This window comes from Amphiura filiformis, chromosome 4 (assembly GCF_039555335.1).
Source record: "Amphiura filiformis chromosome 4, Afil_fr2py, whole genome shotgun sequence".
Lineage (NCBI taxonomy): Eukaryota > Metazoa > Echinodermata > Ophiuroidea > Amphilepidida > Amphiuridae > Amphiura > Amphiura filiformis.
The window spans coordinates 46,918,882-46,938,559 of NC_092631.1; the positions used below are offsets into that span (position 1 = coordinate 46,918,882).

At 38.2% G+C, this 19,678-nt stretch overlaps 2 protein-coding genes across 4 annotated transcripts in view; one reads left to right on the plus strand and one right to left on the minus strand.

The window, feature by feature from the left end:
* Positions 1-19,678, minus strand: part of LOC140150959 (uncharacterized) — a 49,714-nt gene that overhangs the window by 11,299 nt on the left and 18,737 nt on the right. For all 3 annotated transcript variants that reach the window (XM_072173119.1, XM_072173120.1, XM_072173121.1), the window contains exons 3-4: positions 2,119-2,336; positions 43-159 (exon numbers count right to left, since the gene is read on the minus strand). In XM_072173119.1, coding sequence (XP_072029220.1) covers positions 43-159; positions 2,119-2,336 — 335 coding nt within the window. The remainder of the gene's footprint in view (positions 1-42; positions 160-2,118; positions 2,337-19,678) is intronic.
* LOC140150958 (uncharacterized) lies at positions 7,065-9,985 on the plus strand. Its single transcript, XM_072173118.1, has 2 exons — positions 7,065-7,351; positions 8,621-9,985. Exons 1-2 carry the CDS (start codon positions 7,327-7,329, stop codon positions 9,550-9,552), a joined length of 957 nt encoding a protein of 318 aa, XP_072029219.1. The 5' UTR covers positions 7,065-7,326; the 3' UTR covers positions 9,553-9,985.

Genomic DNA, 19,678 nt, shown 5'->3' on the forward strand with positions numbered 1-19,678 from the left:
TGGTCTAGTAGCGTTAGGGTTAGCACATTAGGCATCACTTACATTAAGAAATCTCTTTGGACATCTTGTGCATGCATATTTGGGTTCAACTTTTGGTTTCTTCATCCCCGTCTTCGTCCATTCGTGTTTATTTTTCATGTGCAACTCCAAACCTTCAATCTGCAACAGAAAAGTCAAATCCAACTCAAATATAAATTAATGGAAAAATTAATGCTCAACTCCATGTGTTCATTATGCTCATAGAGGTATGCTAGAAATGATTTTCAGCAAAATTTGAGGGGATGACCACTGACCAACCAACCCTTTTTGTTGATGTGGCTGGAATGACTCCTATGTGAGTAGGCAAGCCTAACTGATGTTTTTAATGCAAAGTCATCAAGAACCCAAGCCACTATTTCTCAGAAACGTTGTCCAAGAACATATTTTCAACATACCTAAAGTTGATGGTGGGGCAAAATGTCTGACATTGGTTTTCAGGGGGGGGGAGTCAAAATGTACAAAAAATGTACTATTGGAGTTTTGTATATGTAATATCTCAGCTAAAATTATTCTAATTGACTCAATATTGGATAAGAGTAATGTCCTACCACAGAGTTCCGACTGGCAAAAAAATGGACAAAAAAAATATTTTTACTTTTGGAGTTCTGACCCCCCAAAGTTGGTCCTGGATGGACAAAGTTGCATTTTGAGGGCCCTATATCTTTTTAAAAAAAGGAGTTACAAGTTTTCTGATGCCAGATTTGAACTCTACACTATTACGTACCCCAGGATACATACTTTTCAAAGTTGTAGGGTTTTCCCTTTATACATTTATGGACCTCCAAACATCGTCTTTCGGCGTTGCGACACATTTTTACGCTGATCCCCTAAATTTTAAATTGATGCCACGGAAAAGCGAAATAGCATATGAAGCTCAAATTTTCAGGATTTTACTTTCTCATCAATATCTAACATCACACAGAAAAGCGAAAAAAAAAATTGAAGAAGTGCTGCGGTGCACATCCCAGGAGTTGACATGGAATGGCTCATAAAGAACAATCCAAAGTACAACTCAAATGCAACATATCAATACTACTAGTAAGAAAAAATATGTGTTTCTCATCGAGAATTATTTCAAACTTCTCTCTTCATCTTCTTTACTTGTGAAATTTCGTCGAAAATCATTATCTTATTCTGTTGTGATAATAGATTGAAATAATTTCTTACTAGAATATCCAATCTAACATGAGGTATAATTATATATGCAAATAGCGCTTTCACCCCTGGCCCGGTCATACTGATGATGAAGCACCAACTGAAGATGCAGAAGATCAAATTTCATGTTTAAAATTGTATCAAGACCTTTGGGACACCCTGTACCTAATAATTTTCTGATGTTTAGGCGACTAAAAAAGAAAACCTTGTTCTACGGGCCCGACGACCTAGATTTTGAACAAATTGGGGAAAAAAATTTCATGTACAAATGAATGCCGACCCAAATTTCAGAAACAAATTCTTTTTGAATTTTCTCAAATTGCAAATTATTTACAGATTTTGGTGTTTTTTGGGTCATTTCAAAACAAAAACAAAAACAAAAAAACACGACCCTACTTGAAATGTCTGTCCGCCTGTAGAACAGGGTTTCTTTTTATCATCGCCTTATAACATTTTAAAAACATTTTTTTCATGCTGGAATTGATCGAAATTTCAAGACGACAGCTGGAAATTGAACAGTTTCCTAATACTTTAGCAGTCAAGTTAGCTCAATCGTTAAGGCGTTCGACTATGGTGCGAGAGGTTGCGGGTTCGAACCCAGGCGGTCCCTAGTACGCTCCCGTGAAAAATTGAGTTAGCTTGAAACTCCCCGGTCCAAGGAACTCACTGCTAATTTGTCTCGTTGTAACCCGTACGAAACTTGGGGAGCTGATCCTGGTTGCGATGGTTACTTGTGGAATGTCTAGGGTGTGCGCTCTTGAAGCAGCAAAGTCCCTTAATGGTTGTTTAATGGTTTATGGAATGATGTGGGGCCATGGTGGTCAGCGACAACCTGTAAAGTGTGCTGAGGCTTGTGGATCAAAGTCTAGGTGTTGTGCCTGTGCGTAGCGCACTATAAATCACTGTGCTTTTTTTTTTACTTACAGTGCTGTATTTCTTGTCACAGAACTTGCATGCAAACATAGAAAGGTGAGCCGCCATATGCTTGTTGTACGATTCTTCTCCAATAATGTTACATTGTTCAACTTCAGAACACTGATCACAACGGTAAACTTGGTGAGCATTCTTCTGGTGGTCCAGTAGAGACTTTTCACTGCGAAAGCTACGTGAACACAAGCTGCACTGGTTTTCCTTATTAATATCTGGTGAAAAAAGCAAAATATAACAAAACAAAAAAGATGAGATGAATGAAGTCAAATCTGAAGTCATTTTGTTCTTTTCCAGTGATACAATGTAACATAACAGGTAAAAGACTCAGGCTAAATGATGGGATAAAAATTTCACCAAACTAGAGCGGTTCTCAGCTTTCGCGGTTCTCTGCATTCGCCGTTCTGGGTACATACGGGATGTGTTAGGGTAGCCATGTGTGATTCTGGTTGGTGTGTTTTGATTGGTTTAGGTATTTGTGCTGTCTTGGTCTGCATGTGATGTTTCTGTTCAGAACCTTGTATGAGCCCAATGTGTATCTTTTTTTCTTTGCGATGTTGTTTGTCTGTCTGTGCCACTGGAATATTAAACCAATGCAAGAAATATCATAATTATACAAATGTAGTTTGATTTTGAGATGGATACTATAGAACGGAGGGTTTGTTAGTAGCACAGAATGCAAAAATATGATTGTCGTATGCAAGTTTACACTTTGATCATTATTTTTGGGTTATCTACTAAAGTCTTCACAAAAATTAACATAGCTAGAACTATTCATCATAATGTCCAATATCATTCAATATTAGCAACACAGTAGTGTTTTTAAAAGAAAAACTACACAAATTTAAAAGTTGCATTTTACAGTGATTAATGGTTTTTACGCAATCATTGTGGCATGTAAAATCCTCAATTATCTTCGCCCATCAATTCATATCAATCCAGTTTACTGCAACTTTAACATTTGGGCATTTTTCTTTAACAACTAAATTGTCTGACATAGAAGTGTCACATTAATATGGACCAGGGTAACATCATATTTGGCCTATATTAAAATCTAATTGTTCTAATGAAACAGATGAGTAAGAGGGACACTTGACCACTTCAACCACAGGTTTTCCATATGTGACCATCCACGATGAACCCTACAGGTGTAAAGTCGCCAGTACACATTCAGAGATATGAACCGATAAACCAAATAAAATCCGATAGAAAACAAAGGATTTTAAGGCAAACTATTACATTTTGAGTACCAAGTTTACAAGCAATTGTGACATGTGATATACCATTTCAAAGCTTGTTTTATGGTAATTTTAGCCAATTCAAAATCTAAGATACTCAAATGTGCAACTTTACACTGGTTTCGTCATGGACGGTCACATATAATTATCTTATCCAGCCTTTATTGACAGATATGAGTGCGATTGACAGCACCCGTTATTACCGCCCACCCCTATATTGAAATCGGATGCATTGATGTGCCAAACCTACAATGAAGTCAACTTACAAATCAACACTTTTAACTCTCTTCACGCGGGTGTCGACTGCAGACGACATGTTTCAAAAAAAATTTAAAATTCAAAAATTTCAGAAATGTAAATTTTCATGACCATATTTGTAATCAGCATGAAAACTGCATTAAAATGAGTACAAACAAGCCTAGTATTGATTCAGTAGTTCTTAGGGGGTACTACACCCCTCGATAAATTTGTGTCTATTTTTGCATTTTTCTCGAAAACTAATAACACACTGGTAACAAAAGTTATGTATATTATAGGGGCAAGGAATCCAATTACTATACTGGAATTTCAGTGACTAAAGACAAGCAGTTCATTATTTATGATAAGAAATAAGGTACTGCTATGATGTACCTCGTTTCCTATCATATATACTGAACCGCTTGTCTTGGGTCACGGACATTTCAGTGTAGTAATTGGATTCCTTGCCCCAACAATATACATAACTTTTGTTACCTGTGTGTTATTATTTTTTGAGAAAAATAAAAAAATAGTCATAAATTTACCACAGGGGTGTAGTACCCCCTTAAGATAGTTCTTGATATTTTGAGAAAATATTTCAAAACTTGAACTTTTTCCATTGAAGCACATGGCTAGCACGCAGAGCATTAAGTATCAAAATACCTTGCATATTCATTTCTGAACTCCCAGAAACTGAAAAGACCCTCAGTGTGTTTCACATCTGTACTATACAACAGAAGCATATTATAGTGCATGAACATCGCATGGAGGCACGATTTGCATCTTGCTTAAATGCTGATATTTCCCCCAAACCCGACAAAAAGTAACCAGCTCGTTGTAAAAGGTCAACATACTCTGACTGGTCGTGTTTTACTTGTGCACACAGGCAGCTACTCCGACCCACCAGGTTGTGTTTACGCATTACTCCTGACAAAAGTCAGGAGTAGGCCCTAAATTAGTTGTGGGAAGGTCGGAGTAACTTAACACAACTAGCGTTCACCGTTAATAAGGTAATTTAATATAGAATTTACCCCCAAATGAGTTTTTGGCTAGTAAAAATGAAAAAATGTACCCTTTTTGGACTCGTAATTACCAAAAGATTTGAAAAGGTACCCTAAACAAGTTGTTCAGTTTCAGAAAACTACCCTTATTCTTGAAAATCAGCGTTTTTAGACCCTAAATACGTCATGCGCGTAACTTGCCTTGCCTAAAAAAAACAGCCCTTTTTACTTGTTTTGCGTACAGACCATTTATGTGAGTGGCCCCCCCGGGCGAGTTACTAATTTGTCTTGTACTTCTATGGGTAGAGTTTATATTGCCAGAGTTATTGTTGCCTTCACTGACAAAATAGCCCCTAAAGGGAATGGCTCACATCATGTATAAGTTGTTCCATACTGAAACAATATTATTCTCACCATAGAAGTGCTTTCACTAAATATGTATTGACATGACAGAGAAGGTTACTGGCCCAGTCAAGTTCAAAAAGTTCAATTAGTGTTGACTGATCTACCAAATGCTATACTTTGGTACTATGTGACCTCAGTACCTCACACAACCAAATGGAGAGAGATGTTGTGGGTCAAGTCAAGATAATCACCATGACAACTCAGCAACCTCAGATTGAGATACTTTAAACTGGGATATATGTTTCAGTGAAAAGTCATTATTATGATAATGATTGTGTAGATGATCATGCTCCATAATACAAACTAATGGGTAGCAGTCAAGATTAATAGGTAAATTTTCACGGGAAAATTTTCTGAACACGTGACTAATGCGAATCAATGTGAGTGTAACCTTGAGCCTGATCCCTGACCCCCGGCGGTGACCTCACTATTCAAGTCTTGGTACGATTACCGAATAGGGTGCAACTTGCTAGACTTGAGTTCAGTCCTCGTTTACGGAGTTTAGGGTTAGGGTTTAGGGTTGGGGTGGGGCAGTCTTGTAATAAGACTAGTAGAGTTGCACCCTATTCGGCAATCACTCCCAAGTCTTAGTTATTCTGAGGAATAGTATTTTTGATAGTTTCGATAGAAATTTGTGCATTGCAAAATTATTGAAAATTATGTAATCTTAATTTCTTCTCAATATCATCAAAACGTAATTTCAAAAATATCTACCTACAGAAAAAATATTTATCTGCGTAAACTCTTGTTATAACATTATTAACTTGCAACAAGTAACTTATTTTGCATCCAAGGAGAAATTTTTCCTATTCAAATACATTGGAAGACCACCCGCTGTGCTCGGGGTCACATTCCATAATACTAATATGTCTGCGCCCAAGGGTGTCACGTGTCCAGAAAATGTTCCCATGAAAATTTTCCTATTAATCTTGACTGGGTAGTGGAATAATTATGTGCACCCTCAGAGATGAATCAGGGTACCCTTTACTTGGGTAAGCTATATAGGACATGATAGAAGTGGGAGCAAATTGATTTCGGGCATATATTTGCCATACAAACATGTAGCTCTAGTCTAGAGCCTCTGCCACTACCCATAATAAACAAGTAATTAAAATGAGGTCTGCTACTACCATACACTAGGATCCACAACATGCTCATTTATCAGGGCACAGTTCTTTAACCCCAATACATTTGTACATTCATTGAATGACCTTTGAAAATTTGGATACAAAAACTCATACTCTCCAACTTGAGGTCAAATTTTGCAGTATGATTATGTAATTGAGGTTATTGAACTATGCAATTGGGATGAGGCCATTGTGGTCCACAGTGATATCCACAAGCAATCTGCCTTGATGTCGGCCCTACGCAGCTCTTCTTGTCTCGGCACTATATGTATCAGAGCAATTTTCAAAGCATGAAAATATCTATATGAAAAAAGAAAAATCCAGACCTAGACCCATTTTTTTATGTTACGCCCATCAAACAATTTTTTTGCTCAAGTTGGATGACATACTGTCAGAATAAGCCTGTGATATATAGCGAGGTTATCACAAGTTAATAAAGTAGAGGTGGCTATGTCGACATGAAAAGTTATGATAAGTAGGTTCCAAGTAGAGTTTCTTCCACTGATTCGGAGACATGCCGCAAAATAAGGCCATAGGCCTAAATATAATGCTGTGTCAGACATGATCCTTAAAACGGCAAAAGTTCCAAGTCAGCAAAAACATCTGCATCCAGCGATGCTGAGGTCTTCATCACAAGGTTACATTATAAAATATGCAAAAGCTGTCATACATTATTTCAATGTATTACAATGGCTGTATGTCAGGGTGGTTGAATATGACTGTATGTATGTGTTCCTTTTTAAGTTTTTTTCTTCTTTTTTTCTCTGGAGATCTAGATCTGTATGGGGTACAGTGACATAACTTGGTTGGAGGAAGTATGGCCAGAGATGCAACCTGATTAGATATTCAGTTTAAAACATGCTATAAATTAAGTAGCTGATTTTATACAGTACTTTTATGACTACAACTACAGTAACCACAAATTGCTCCACAACTCGCATCAAAACTCTCCCCGTAACTCGCCAAAGCACAACTCGCTCATACACATTTAATGCCAATTTATAGCATAAACTGTAGATAACCCCCAAAGTCAAAGCAGGGAAGTGCCACTAGGAAGAAGTGGTGTCAAAGCTAGGGCTTACTTCCAGGGCTGCATAGTTCAACAGGTAATGCTGTACATGTACTACATCCCTTATAGCACACAGCCATTTGCAACTATTTGCCATCTGAGGTTCTTGCTTTGACAGAAATCACCGCATGCAGTTAGAATTAACATTAACAAGTGGGTATTGGGGCTTTGCCCCCTTTTTTTTTTGGATAAAGTTTAATACAAGTAGAAGTTCAGTAGTTTTGCAAACAGTAAATTAATTTATGTGTCAATTCACCTTTCTGGACTGCTGTGTGGTCAATTCTACTTGGGGCCTACACTAACTTTATCACTCCCTCGCTCTCCTCTCTCTTTCCTTCTTCCCACCCCCCTCTTTCTTTCTTTTTGTCCTCTCTCACTCTCCCTGTCATTCCAATAATATGTCCTTATCTTTCTATTATTTTATTTACTTCTCATTATTTCTTTCTCTTCATTTTTCCTCTTTCTCCCTTCCTGTGGGCCCCTCTCATTCTCCATATCCCCTCCCCTCTTCCTCCCTCATCCCCTCTCAAGACTTCTCACAGGGGTGAATCTGCCCCTCCCCTCCCCTTTGGGTACGCCGCTATTTCTATGCCAATCTCCTTCTTAAAATAAAATTAAATGGACATTTGTGAAAAAAACCTTTATAGGCCTATACATGTACTTATACTTGTATACGCAGCGATTACCATTATAGAGACCTATAGAAATGTGGACATGGCAGCCTTAATATAGAGTCCAAAGTTTTCTGTTTTACGGAAAACGGAAGAAAATCACGGAATCGGAGGTATAACACGGAAATTGACATTTTTGTATGATGTGACAAAAATTACTAAAAATAAGAGAAATAAGTGTTAAAAATAATCATGAGTTGTGTATGTCAATTTTTATGATAAAAATACTATTTAATAATACCGAAATAAAGGTATATTACCAAGGCATGAACCCCCTATATCCCTCCAAACATCGTAATAGTCGGCCTATTATCATGAGAATATTCCAATCGGAGCATATTGATCGCGATAGTGAACACTTTATTGTGACATTAATATCATTATTTATACATTTTAAGGTTTATTCATGATACGGATTTACAAATTTCACAACACGGATTACAACACGGAAAATGGATTTTAGAAAACTGTAAACTTCGGACTCTACCTTAATACATTCTGATGTGTAATCGATCAGCAGGGCATTCAATTTATTTAAATGAAGCGCCTAAAGTCAGGTGGGTGACAAAAAGATTACATCGTCAACTAAAGCCTCCTTTATAGATTTCAGACCCACACAAGCGCACATTTGGGATATGTGAGAACAATGGTACCACTTTACACATGACTGCCCTTACACATGACTTGTATTTTGTAAAATTGATCTCAAAGTGCTATAATCAAACTTCACTTTTCTTCTTCTTTATTACAGTATCACCGCAGCCAACAATAAGCTACAAAGACATCAAAATGTCATCCCCTTCGTCTACCAGTCCTGCTCTTAATAAAGTATTGTTATGGGCAACTCCAAGGTCAATTTCCACTGTGTTCCTCAAATGTATGACTTACGTACCAGACACTGTAGCATGGCATGAACCATGGATGCAAGTCAAAAAATTTGGAAAGGACAGAGCTGATCCTACGGATGAGAGGTTTAGGCAAATGGTCGAGAAGCTTGGTGGTAAAGCTGCTGTTGATAAGATAGAGGGCGGTTTTGATGCGAGTAACTGCACATATGATTGGATCAAAGACAAACTTGAAGGGGATTTCCCAGGGAAGAAAATGGTATTTGTTAAGGAGCTGGCTGCCACTGTCATCAACCAGACCAACACTATTCCAGATGGGTTCCGTCATACTTTCCTCATCCGGCATCCAGTAAAGTTTGCACAATCAGTGTTCAAAATAATGGCAAAAGCCCATGCAAAGGGAGCAGCTGTTGACATGGGTAAAAATCCAATTCCAAAGCAGTATCCGTATCAAGATACCTACAATGTGCTCCAGTACATCAAGGAGAACCACAATCCAAATCCGATCATTATTGATGCTGACGACTTTTTGGCAAATCCCGAAAAGGTATTAGAAGCGTACTGCAAAGCGGTTGATATTCCATACAGCCCAGATCTGCTGAGGTGGGAAGCCGGTGATGACGTCATGACGAAGCACTGGATGGTTCCCAAAGAAACCATACTCACTTTTCGTATGATTGGAGCTCATGATTCAACACTTGAAAGCACCGGGTTTGAGAGGAAAGAAAGACAAGCGCCACCTGTTATAAGCGAGGTGCCCGAGATGATGAGACCGCTAATAGAAGCAGAGCTGCCATATTATGAAAAACTCTATGCTGAAAGACTTATCATACAGTAAACTTGGAAATGGACAAGAAGATCTCATATTAAATAATCAAATCATTAACAGAAGTAGAACTGCCATTATCAAAAAACTCTATGCTGAAAGACTTGTCATACAGTAAACTTGGATATGGACCAGAAGATCTCATATTAAAACAATGAAATCACTAATAGAAGTAGAACTGCCATTATCAAAAAACTCTATGCTGAAAGACTTTTATATCATACAGTAAACTTGGAAATGGACAAGAAGATCTCATATATTAAAACAATTAAATCACTTATAGAAGTAGAACTGCCATTATGAAAAACCTATGCTGAAAAACTTGTGTTTCTCATAATAAACAATCAAATCAGGGGTTAACTTATCTGTGGAAGGTCGAGGTAAAAATGTTAACAATTTGAAACATGCCATATATTATGAAAAACTGTAAAATGCTGACAGATTTGTTATACTAGCGGTCACCCGTCTTTCGCGGTCAGGGTCTTTCGCGGTTGGTAAATTTTGTACATTTTGTGTACATGTAAATGTTTTATTTAATGTGATTAATGGTATGAGAGGAGATGATCATTTAGAACTTCGAAGTATAATATTAATATTTAGTATCTTTTCCATATAAATCAATGGCTTGAAATTGCAATTAGATCATGTCTTGCCCCTGTGAGATGCTGGTCGCTCTGATATTTAAGATTTTTATGCATTTGTTTCTACAGTACTTTTTAGCCCATTTTGGACAAATTTGTTGTACCTTTTAGCTCATTTTTTATCATTTTCATCCAAGTTTGTCCCCACCTTGAAATGTACCTTGCTGCCCCGCCTCCTGCAAAAGTCCTGGCTACATCACTGAGCAGATGAACACAATTTTATTCACATCCCTCTTGGCCCCCTGTGGCCTGCTGGCTGATCTGATATTTTAGATTTCTATGCATTTGTTGTACTTTTTATTTGTTAGCCCATTTTGGATAAATTTGTCGTACTCTTTAGCCCATTTGTGACAATCCCCCATGAAATTTGCCTAGCCCCCCCCTCTCTCTCTCTCTCTCTCTCTCTGAAAAGTCCTGGCTACTTCCCTACACTCTATTTCATATAAAGTTATGATCATACCTGATCATACATTATGCTGTAAACATTAAACCAAAGTATACTTTGATTAAACATAGCACTACCACAAAGCAGAGTAGGCCTATTCATGGTGTGGTTTGGCAACCCTGATTAATTTGTCCTTCAAAAGTTTCACTTTAACCGACTATAGGTTCTCCATAAAAACACAGAATACATGCTAATGTTGATCAATTAGTTGAATAAACAATAGATGTTAATTGAGTTTCTAGTGTGTCATGTAATAGTTGCTTCTACTGTGTCATGTAATAGTTGAGACTACAGGCATAATATCCTCACACCGATGACAGGATAGAAGGCCTAATTCAGGCTATGTCAACATTAGTGTATTGTGTTGGACATTTTTAGCATGCAGGTGCGCTGCCACTGCCTTTGCCCTGCCTTTGAAACTAATTAACATAATTTGACACCCTTAACGTAAACAAAAACAAAATTGGACGTTTTATTGGGGTGCGGACAACTTTACTCTACATAGCATAAAAAATCCGTTTTCCAAAATAATGTAAAACGTAGAAGTTTTTAGCCTTACCAATTCGCCAAACTCAGTAATTTATTATAGATGTAGGCTATACAGCAAACTCAAAAATAGACAATTAGTTTTGTAAGGCCTCATTAAATTAAAATAATTTGCCTCTGCCTGTATCAGTAAATTTGTGCATGTTAGTCACACAAAAATAGTTGAAAAGCAATTTCTTTTCACCATTTAAAACTGAGACAATATATTAGTTATTCATCTCAGATTTAAAACATATAAAAGGCTGTGCTTTGCTGAAATATCATCCCTGTGTCTTATATAGCTTGTTTAATACCCATTCCGGTAGTCTCAATTTATTGTGGCTTAGAGCTTACAATAATATACATTGTACATTAATATAAATGAATGTCAGATTCAGTGCGGATGCATTTGGTAAAGAGTATTTGACAATATTTTTGCTAAATGAATTAATCTGCGGGAAATTTTTGTACATTGTAGCCAGCGTTCGAAATTTTGGTTGTCCGGTTGCCCGGGACAACTAAAAAAGTCGCCGGACAACCAAAAATACTGATTCGGTTGTCCGCCGGACAACCATAAATCTAGCCAAAAGTCACATTTGTAGGCCCTACGGACAACCAAAAACTTAGACGGACAACCAGAAATTGTAATCTGGTTGTCCGTGGGACAACCATTTATTTTTCCTAAATTCGAACACTGATTGTAGCCAAAGATTTCCAGTGAAATAAAAATGTCAACTGTTTTTTAGAAAAGTGGGGGCAGTGGTGTAACTAGGGTTGGTAGCGCCCGGGGCAAGAAACAAAATTGGCGCCCCTACCCCCCCTCCGAGAATATCTTAGACACGAGCAGTGGCGTAGCTAGGGGTTGTGGCGTCTAGAGCTAAGGATACATAATGCCCCCATAACAATTGCTTTATGGATCGATTGGAGTGGAGTCAAACAACATTACTGATCTGTGTGATAATCATCACAAACATATTGGTTTATGTTATGTATAATGTGCATTTTGCTAGTAATAGCAATTTTGTATTGCCATTTAAAACACCCTATGTGTATTAACTGTGTAGGTCTAAGCCCAACAAAGGCCTTTCTATTTTAAGTGATCTAACTGTACTTCCTCTGTATGTCGGTTGAATTTTTTGTCTGTTAGGTTTTGTTTATCTACTACGTGCAGTGATTTTCATCACTCCAGTGTACTTTTGTACTGTTTCCTGACACCTCTGTGGGTTCTGGAATTGGCAATTTTTGGCCATTAAACTTTGGCACTCAGCACCTAACTTTGCCTAACTGTTTGGTTTTTGTCTACTTATGTGCTCAGTGATTTTCATCACTTGTTCTAGCACATTTTCTTCTAATGCCTATCTTGCCCCCCCCCCACGTACTGTCTAGTCTGTATTTTACTTGTTCCCCCACGTCAAGTTGTTGTACCTTGCTTTTTTTCTTTCCAGTTTTTCATATATTCAAGGTATCCTCTTGTATCATTTATTTATCCTTGATGTGTTTTGTGTCCTCGTCCGTTGGATTCACCATTACCCACTTTTTTTGTACTTGCTCAGTAATGCAAACCAAATTTTTCTTTAGAAACATGATTATATATATACCAACTTTACAACAGTCTAGAAAATCCTTTTGTGGCAAGATAAATAGATTATCTTACCACAGAAGGAGAATTCCAGACATATGGTAAATAGAATCTATAATAATAATATTTATTTGAATTACTTGCAAAAATACAATTTATATATAATCTATAATTATTAGCCTGGCTTTTCTGATGAGAGCGATCCAACTGTTATTATTATTATCTTATTTTGTGGCAAGATAATCTTTTTTTATATATATATTAGGGTAAAAATCCCATCCACATAAAAATACTTTCTAAATTAGGATATTTCTATTGAAAGTGATCTGTTTTGAAATCTCATTTTGTTAAGTTAATCTTAATCTTACCAAACTGTGTAAAAATACTTCCAATATAATAAATTAGGGTCTTTGTATTGAAAGTGATCTGTTTTGAGAAGTCCCATCTACATAAAAAAATAAATACTTTCTTTCACATTAGAGTCTTTCTATAAATTGAAAGTGATCTGTTTGGAAATCGTATTTTGCAACAAGAAAATCTTAATTTTACTATCTAGTTTCTTTATCAAATACCCCAAGAGGGAGAGCGTGGCGCAATGGTTAGGGTACTTGCCTTTAGTGCACAAGGTCCTGGGTTCGATTCCCGGCGGTGGTGATTTGCTGGGATTGACTTGGAAAAAAAAAGTCTGAAATTAATTGGCAACTTCTGTAGATTACATTCAGACTTCCACTCTCCCCATGGTTCATTTAGAATTGGGTAAATGAATCATGAAAGTACTCCGTCCTTCGGAGGGGACGTTAAGCCGTCGGTCCTGTGTACAGAGAGCCATACCCGTACATGTATCTCGCAGCCAGTTTTGAAAAGAGTAGGGTGTTAACCCCTGACTGTTCCCAACCTGTCTCGGTGTTCAAATGGACCCCAATAGAAATAAGCTTCAATAGAGGCTTTCTTGGGTTATCCAGGGTTGTCAAAACACGAACAAATCAAATAAAAGTGGAGATTCATTGATGAACTTAAAATCCTACAAGTCATGCTATAATAATGATTAACAGCAGACTGTCGACTTTGCATTAAATATCTGCCCCTTGTAAATTGTTGCTATTTGGCTTTGGCTATGCTCTGTTGCCACTAGTCTAAATATGGGTTTTGTTTCCCTATTGAATGACTGCTATTTAAAGTCATGCAAGAAATTCACTAGACATGAAATTTGCTGGTACTGACATGCAGTTTAGAGTTATCATGCTAAAGTATATTCATACACTATGGACCACAAATCCACAATAGCCTCATGCCAATGGCATAGTTCAATAACCTCAATTAAACATTCATAGTGCAAAATTTGACCTCAAGTTGCAGAGTATTAGTTTTTGTACCCATATTTTCAAAGGTCATTCAATTAATGTACAAATGTATTGGGGTTAAAAAACGATGCCTTGATAGATGAGCATGTTGTGGATCCTAGTGATAGTGTATTTCAAGAGATACACTTGTCACCTAAAAGTAATAGTATGTGGTGCACAGTGTCAACAGTCAGTGTTATAAATATAAACTTAACTAGACTTAGCTGTGGTCTAAGACCACGTACACAGCCGTGTTATGACCCTTTAATCACCTTTGACCCCAAAATATATGAAAACCCCATAGACATTTGCTAATGTCAATGCACGTGTCCATGTGGCATCACTTTGCTATGCTTTTTGTGGCAGAAGGGCATTTTGAAGGTATATCGTTTTATACCGGAAGTGACCCCTTACTGACCTTTGACCCCAAATGTGTGTACACCATATAGACACTGTGTTATAACAATGCATGTGTGCAAGTGGCGTCACTGTCCTACATAATTTGTGGAAGAAGAAGCATTTTAAAGGTATTTCGTTTTATACCGGAAGTGACCCTAAATGACCTTTGACCCCAAATAAAATAATACTACATATAAACTGGGTAACCACAATTCATGTGTGAACATACGGTTACTGTCCTATGTTTTTCTTAGCAAATAAAAATTTTTGAAGGTTTTTCATTTTATACGGAAGTGACCCCTTAATGACCTTTGACCCCAAATCTGTGTACACCCCATAGACACTGGGTAATGACAATGCATGTGTGCAAGTGGCGTCACTGTCCTACAGAATCTGTGGAAGAAGATGCATTTTAAAGGTATTTTGTTTTATACCGGAAGTGACCCCTTAATGAGCTTTTACCCCAAATAAAAAAAATACCACATATACATTCGATGACTGCAGATCATATGTGAACATACCGTTACTGTGCTATGTTTTACTTAGCTAATAAAAATTTTTGAAGGTTTTTCGTTTTATACCGGAAGTGACCCCTTAATGACCTTTGACCCCAAATCTGTGTACACAACATAGACACTGGATAATTACAATGCATGTGTGCAAGTGGCGTCACTGTCCCACGTAATTTGTAGGAGAAGATGCATTTTGAGTTGAAATCACGTTTTTGACCCCTGTGTGACCTTTGACCCCACATGTTTCATGTGACATGTAGGGGCACGGTCAATGATCATTGTGACCAAGTTAGGTCAAAATCGATGTAAGCATGTGAGTGCTAGAGCAAATGTAATGGTTGACAGAAGAAAGAAGAAGAACGAGATCTGATTGCGTTCGCCTGCGACCCATGAGCATGCACAGCCAGCAGTGACAAATGAGTTATGACCCGAATCTGTGAGAACCGGAAGTGATCCCTTAATTACCTTTGACCCGCAAAAATATTACATAGTGCTTAGGATGTCATAAGGAATATTCCTGGTGAATTTCAGCTTAATCGGAACTTATACATGGATTTTGATTTTTTTTAAATTTATGATTGACCTTTTGACCCCCTTAATGACCTTTGACCTCAATGAAAAAAAAACCTCATGTACACCGACAAAATGCATTGTTCCAATTTTAATTTAAAAATTCTACTATGTTTAGTTGTTGAGATAAAAATTCTTAAAGTTATTTAGCTAAAAACAGGAAGTGACCCCTTAATGACCTTTGACCCCCAAAATAAAAATACCATGCATACATCAGGTAACACTGATTCATGTATGATGATTATATTACTCTGGTCTGTTTACATTTTGAGATAAAAAAATTTAAACTTTTTTGATAATTTTGGTTTTTGACCGAAGTAACCCCTTAATGACCTTTGACCCCAAAACTGTAGGCATCCTAAAGACCCTAGCTAGTAGCAATGCATGTGTGCTATTGGCGACTCTCTGCTATGTAATTTGTAAAGACAGTGATTTTTTGAATATTTTAAACAAATTTTTCAGACTTTTACCGGAAGTGACCTCTTAATGACCTTTGATCCCAATTCTGTGAACAACTTTTAGACACTGGCTATAGATGATGCATGTGTGTAAGTGACGTTACGGTGCTATGTAATATGTGGGAGAAGTAGCATTTTTAGTGAAAATCCAAGTTTTGGCCATTGACCGGAAGTGGATGACATTTGACCGGAAGTTGATCATGTGACATCTGTGGCACCACCAAACGGTTATACTGACCAAGTATGGTCAACATGCCTGAAAGCATGTGGCTACGATGGCTGATCATAATGTTGACAGAAGAAGAACGCGGTAAAAACAATGCACAGCGCCGATGGCGGCTGTGCAACAAGATATCTGATCGGTTGCGGTCACCTGCGATCATGAGCACAGCCACCAGGCGGTTTTGTTGATAACCGGAAGTGATCCCTTAATAACCTTTGACCCGCAAAATATTACATACTGCTCAGGATGTCATAAGGAATATTCCTGGTGAATTCCAGCTTAATCGGAATTTATAAATGGATTTTGATTTTTTTAATTTATGATTGACCTTTTGACCCCCTTAATGACGTTTGACCTCAATGAAAAAAAAACCTTATGTACACCGACAAAATGCATTGTTCCAATTTTAATTAAAAAATTCTGCTATGTTTAGTTGTTGAGATAAAAATTCTTAAAGTTATTTAGCTAAAACAGGAAGTGAACCCTTAATGACCTTTGACCCCCAAAATAAAAATACCGTGCATACATCAGGTAATACCAATTCATGTATGATGGTTATATTGCTCTGGTCTGTTTACATTTTGAGATAAAAATTTTTTTTAATTTTTGATAATTTTGGTTTTTGACCGGAAGTAACCCCTTAATGACCTTTGACCCCAAAACTGTAGGCATCCTAAAGACCCTAGCTAGTAGCGATGCATGTGTGCTAATGGCGACTCTCTGCTATGTAATTTGTAAAGACAGTGATTTTTTAATGTTTTTTACAAATTTTTCAGACTTTACGAAGTGACCCCTTAATGACCTTTGATCCCAATTCTGTGAACAACTTTTAGACACTGGCTATAGGTGATGCATGTGTGTAAGTGACATCACGATGCTATGTAATATGTGGGAGGAGAAGCATTTTTAGTGAAAATCCAAGTTTTGGCCATTGACCGGAAGTGGATGACATTTGACCGGAAGTTGATCATGTGACATCTGTGGCACCACCAAACGGTTCTACTGACCAAGTATGGTCAACATGCCTGAAAGCATGTGGCTACGATGGCTGATCATAATGTTGACAGAAGAAGAACGCGGTAAAAACAATGCACAGCGCCAATGGCGGCTGTGCAAAGAAGAAAGAAGAAAGAAACTAGAGCAACTGTGCCCTTTGCAAGGGCACGAGGTAAGTTAGGCGTATGACTGTGATGACATCATCACGCAGCAATACTGTGCAACGTTGACCTTTTCGGCTTCATATTCTGAGCAACGTTAAATTTGACCTCGGATGACCTTTTCGGTTTTACACTCCCCAAGTAAGTGTAAGGGATCATTTGCCGCAAGTTGCAGCCTGGTCGGAGCAACTTTAAATTTGACCTGACCTTTGAACTTGGATGACCTTTCCAGTTTCATACTTCTCAAGTGTCAGGGATTATTTCCCCCGAATTGCAGCCCAATCAGAGCAACTTTAAATGTTACCTGACCTTTGACCTCGGATGACCTTTGCGGTTTAATACTTCCCAAGTGTGAGGGATCATTCCCCCGACTTACAGCCCAACTGGACCAACTTCAAATTTGACCTGACCTTTGACCTCACATGACCTTTGCGGTTTCATACTCCCCAAGTGTCAGGGATCATTTTCCCCGAATTGCAGCCCAATCAGAGCAACTTTAAATTTGACCTGACCTTTGACCTCACATGACCTTTGTGGTTTTATACTCCCCAAGTGTCAGGGATCATTTTCCCCGACTTACAGCCTAATTGGAGCAATTTCAAATTTGACCTGACCTTTGACCTCACTTGACCTTTGTGGTTTTATACTCCCCAAGTGTCAGGGATCATTTTCCCCGAGTTACAGCCCAATCGGAGCAACTTGTAATTTGACCTGACCTTTGACCTCACATGACCTTTGTGGTTGTATACTCCCAAAGTGTCAGGGATCATTTTCCCCGACTTACAGCCTAATTGGAGCAACTTCAAATTTGACCTGACCTTTGACCTCACTTGACCTTTGTGGTTTTATACTCTCAAAGTGTCAGGGATCATTTTCCCCGACTTACAGCCTAATTGGAGCAACTTCAAAATTGACCTGACCTTTGACCTCACTTGACCTTTGTGGTTTTATACTCCCAAAGTGTCAGGGATCATTTTCCCCGACTTACAGCCTCATTGGAGCAACTTCAAATTTGACCTGACCTTTGACCTCGTCTGCGCTTTGTGGTTTAATACTCCCAAAGTGTCAGGGATCATTTTCCCCGACTTACAGCCTAATTGGAGCAACTTCAAATTTGACCTGACCTTTGACCTCACTTGACCTTTGTGGTTTTATACTCTCAAAGTGTCAGGGATCATTTTCCCCGACTTACAGCCTAATTGGAGCAACTTCAAATTTGACCTGACCTTTGACCTCACATGACCTTTGTGGTTTTATACTCCCCAAGTGTCAGGGATCATTTTCCCCGACTTACAGCCTAATTGGAGCAATTTCAAATTTGACCTGACCTTTGACCTCACTTGACCTTTGTGGTTTTATACTCCCCAAGTGTCAGGGATCATTTTCCCCGAGTTACAGCCCAATCGGAGCAACTTGTAATTTGACCTGACCTTTGACCTCACATGACCTTTGTGGTTTTATACTCCCAAAGTGTCAGGGATCATTTTCCCCGACTTACAGCCTAATTGGAGCAACTTCAAATTTGACCTGACCTTTGACCTCACTTGACCTTTGTGGTTTTATACTCTCAAAGTGTCAGGGATCATTTTCCCCGACTTACAGCCTAATTGGAGCAACTTCAAAATTGACCTGACCTTTGACCTCACTTGACCTTTGTGGTTTTATACTCCCAAAGTGTCAGGGATCATTTTCCCTGACTTACAGCCTCATTGGAGCAACTTCAAATTTGACCTGACCTTTGACCTCACTTGACCTTTGTGGTTTTATACTCCCAAAGTGTCAGGGATCATTTTCCCTGACTTACAGCCTAATTGGAGCAACTTCAAATTTGACCTGACCTTTGACCTCACTTGACCTTTGTGGTTTTATACTCTCAAAGTGTCAGGGATCATTTTCCCCGACTTACAGCCTAATTGGAGCAACTTCAAAATTGACCTGACCTTTGACCTCACTTGACCTTTGTGGTTTTATACTCCCAAAGTGTCAGGGATCATTTTCCCCGACTTACAGCCTCATTAGAGCAACTTCAAATTTGACCTGACCTTTGACCTCACATGACCTTTGTGGTTTTATACTCCCAAAGTGTCAGGGATCATTTTCCCTGACTTACAGCCTCATTGGAGCAACTTCAAATTTGACCTGACCTTTGACCTCACATGACCTTTGTGGTTTTATACTCCCAAAGTGTCAGGGATCATTTTCCCCGAGTTACAGCCCAATCGGAGCAACTTGTAATTTGACCTGACCTTTGACCTCACATGACCTTTGCGGTTTCATACTCCCCAAGTG

Bases quoted from the DNA above. Each gene is read 5' to 3' on its own strand.
- LOC140150958 (XM_072173118.1), top strand. From the start codon at position 7,327: ATGCAGTTAGAATTAACATTAACAA. The intron at 7,352-8,620 runs GTGGGTATTGGG...TCTTTATTACAG, and splicing joins GTTAGAATTAACATTAACAA to TATCACCGCAGCCAACAATA.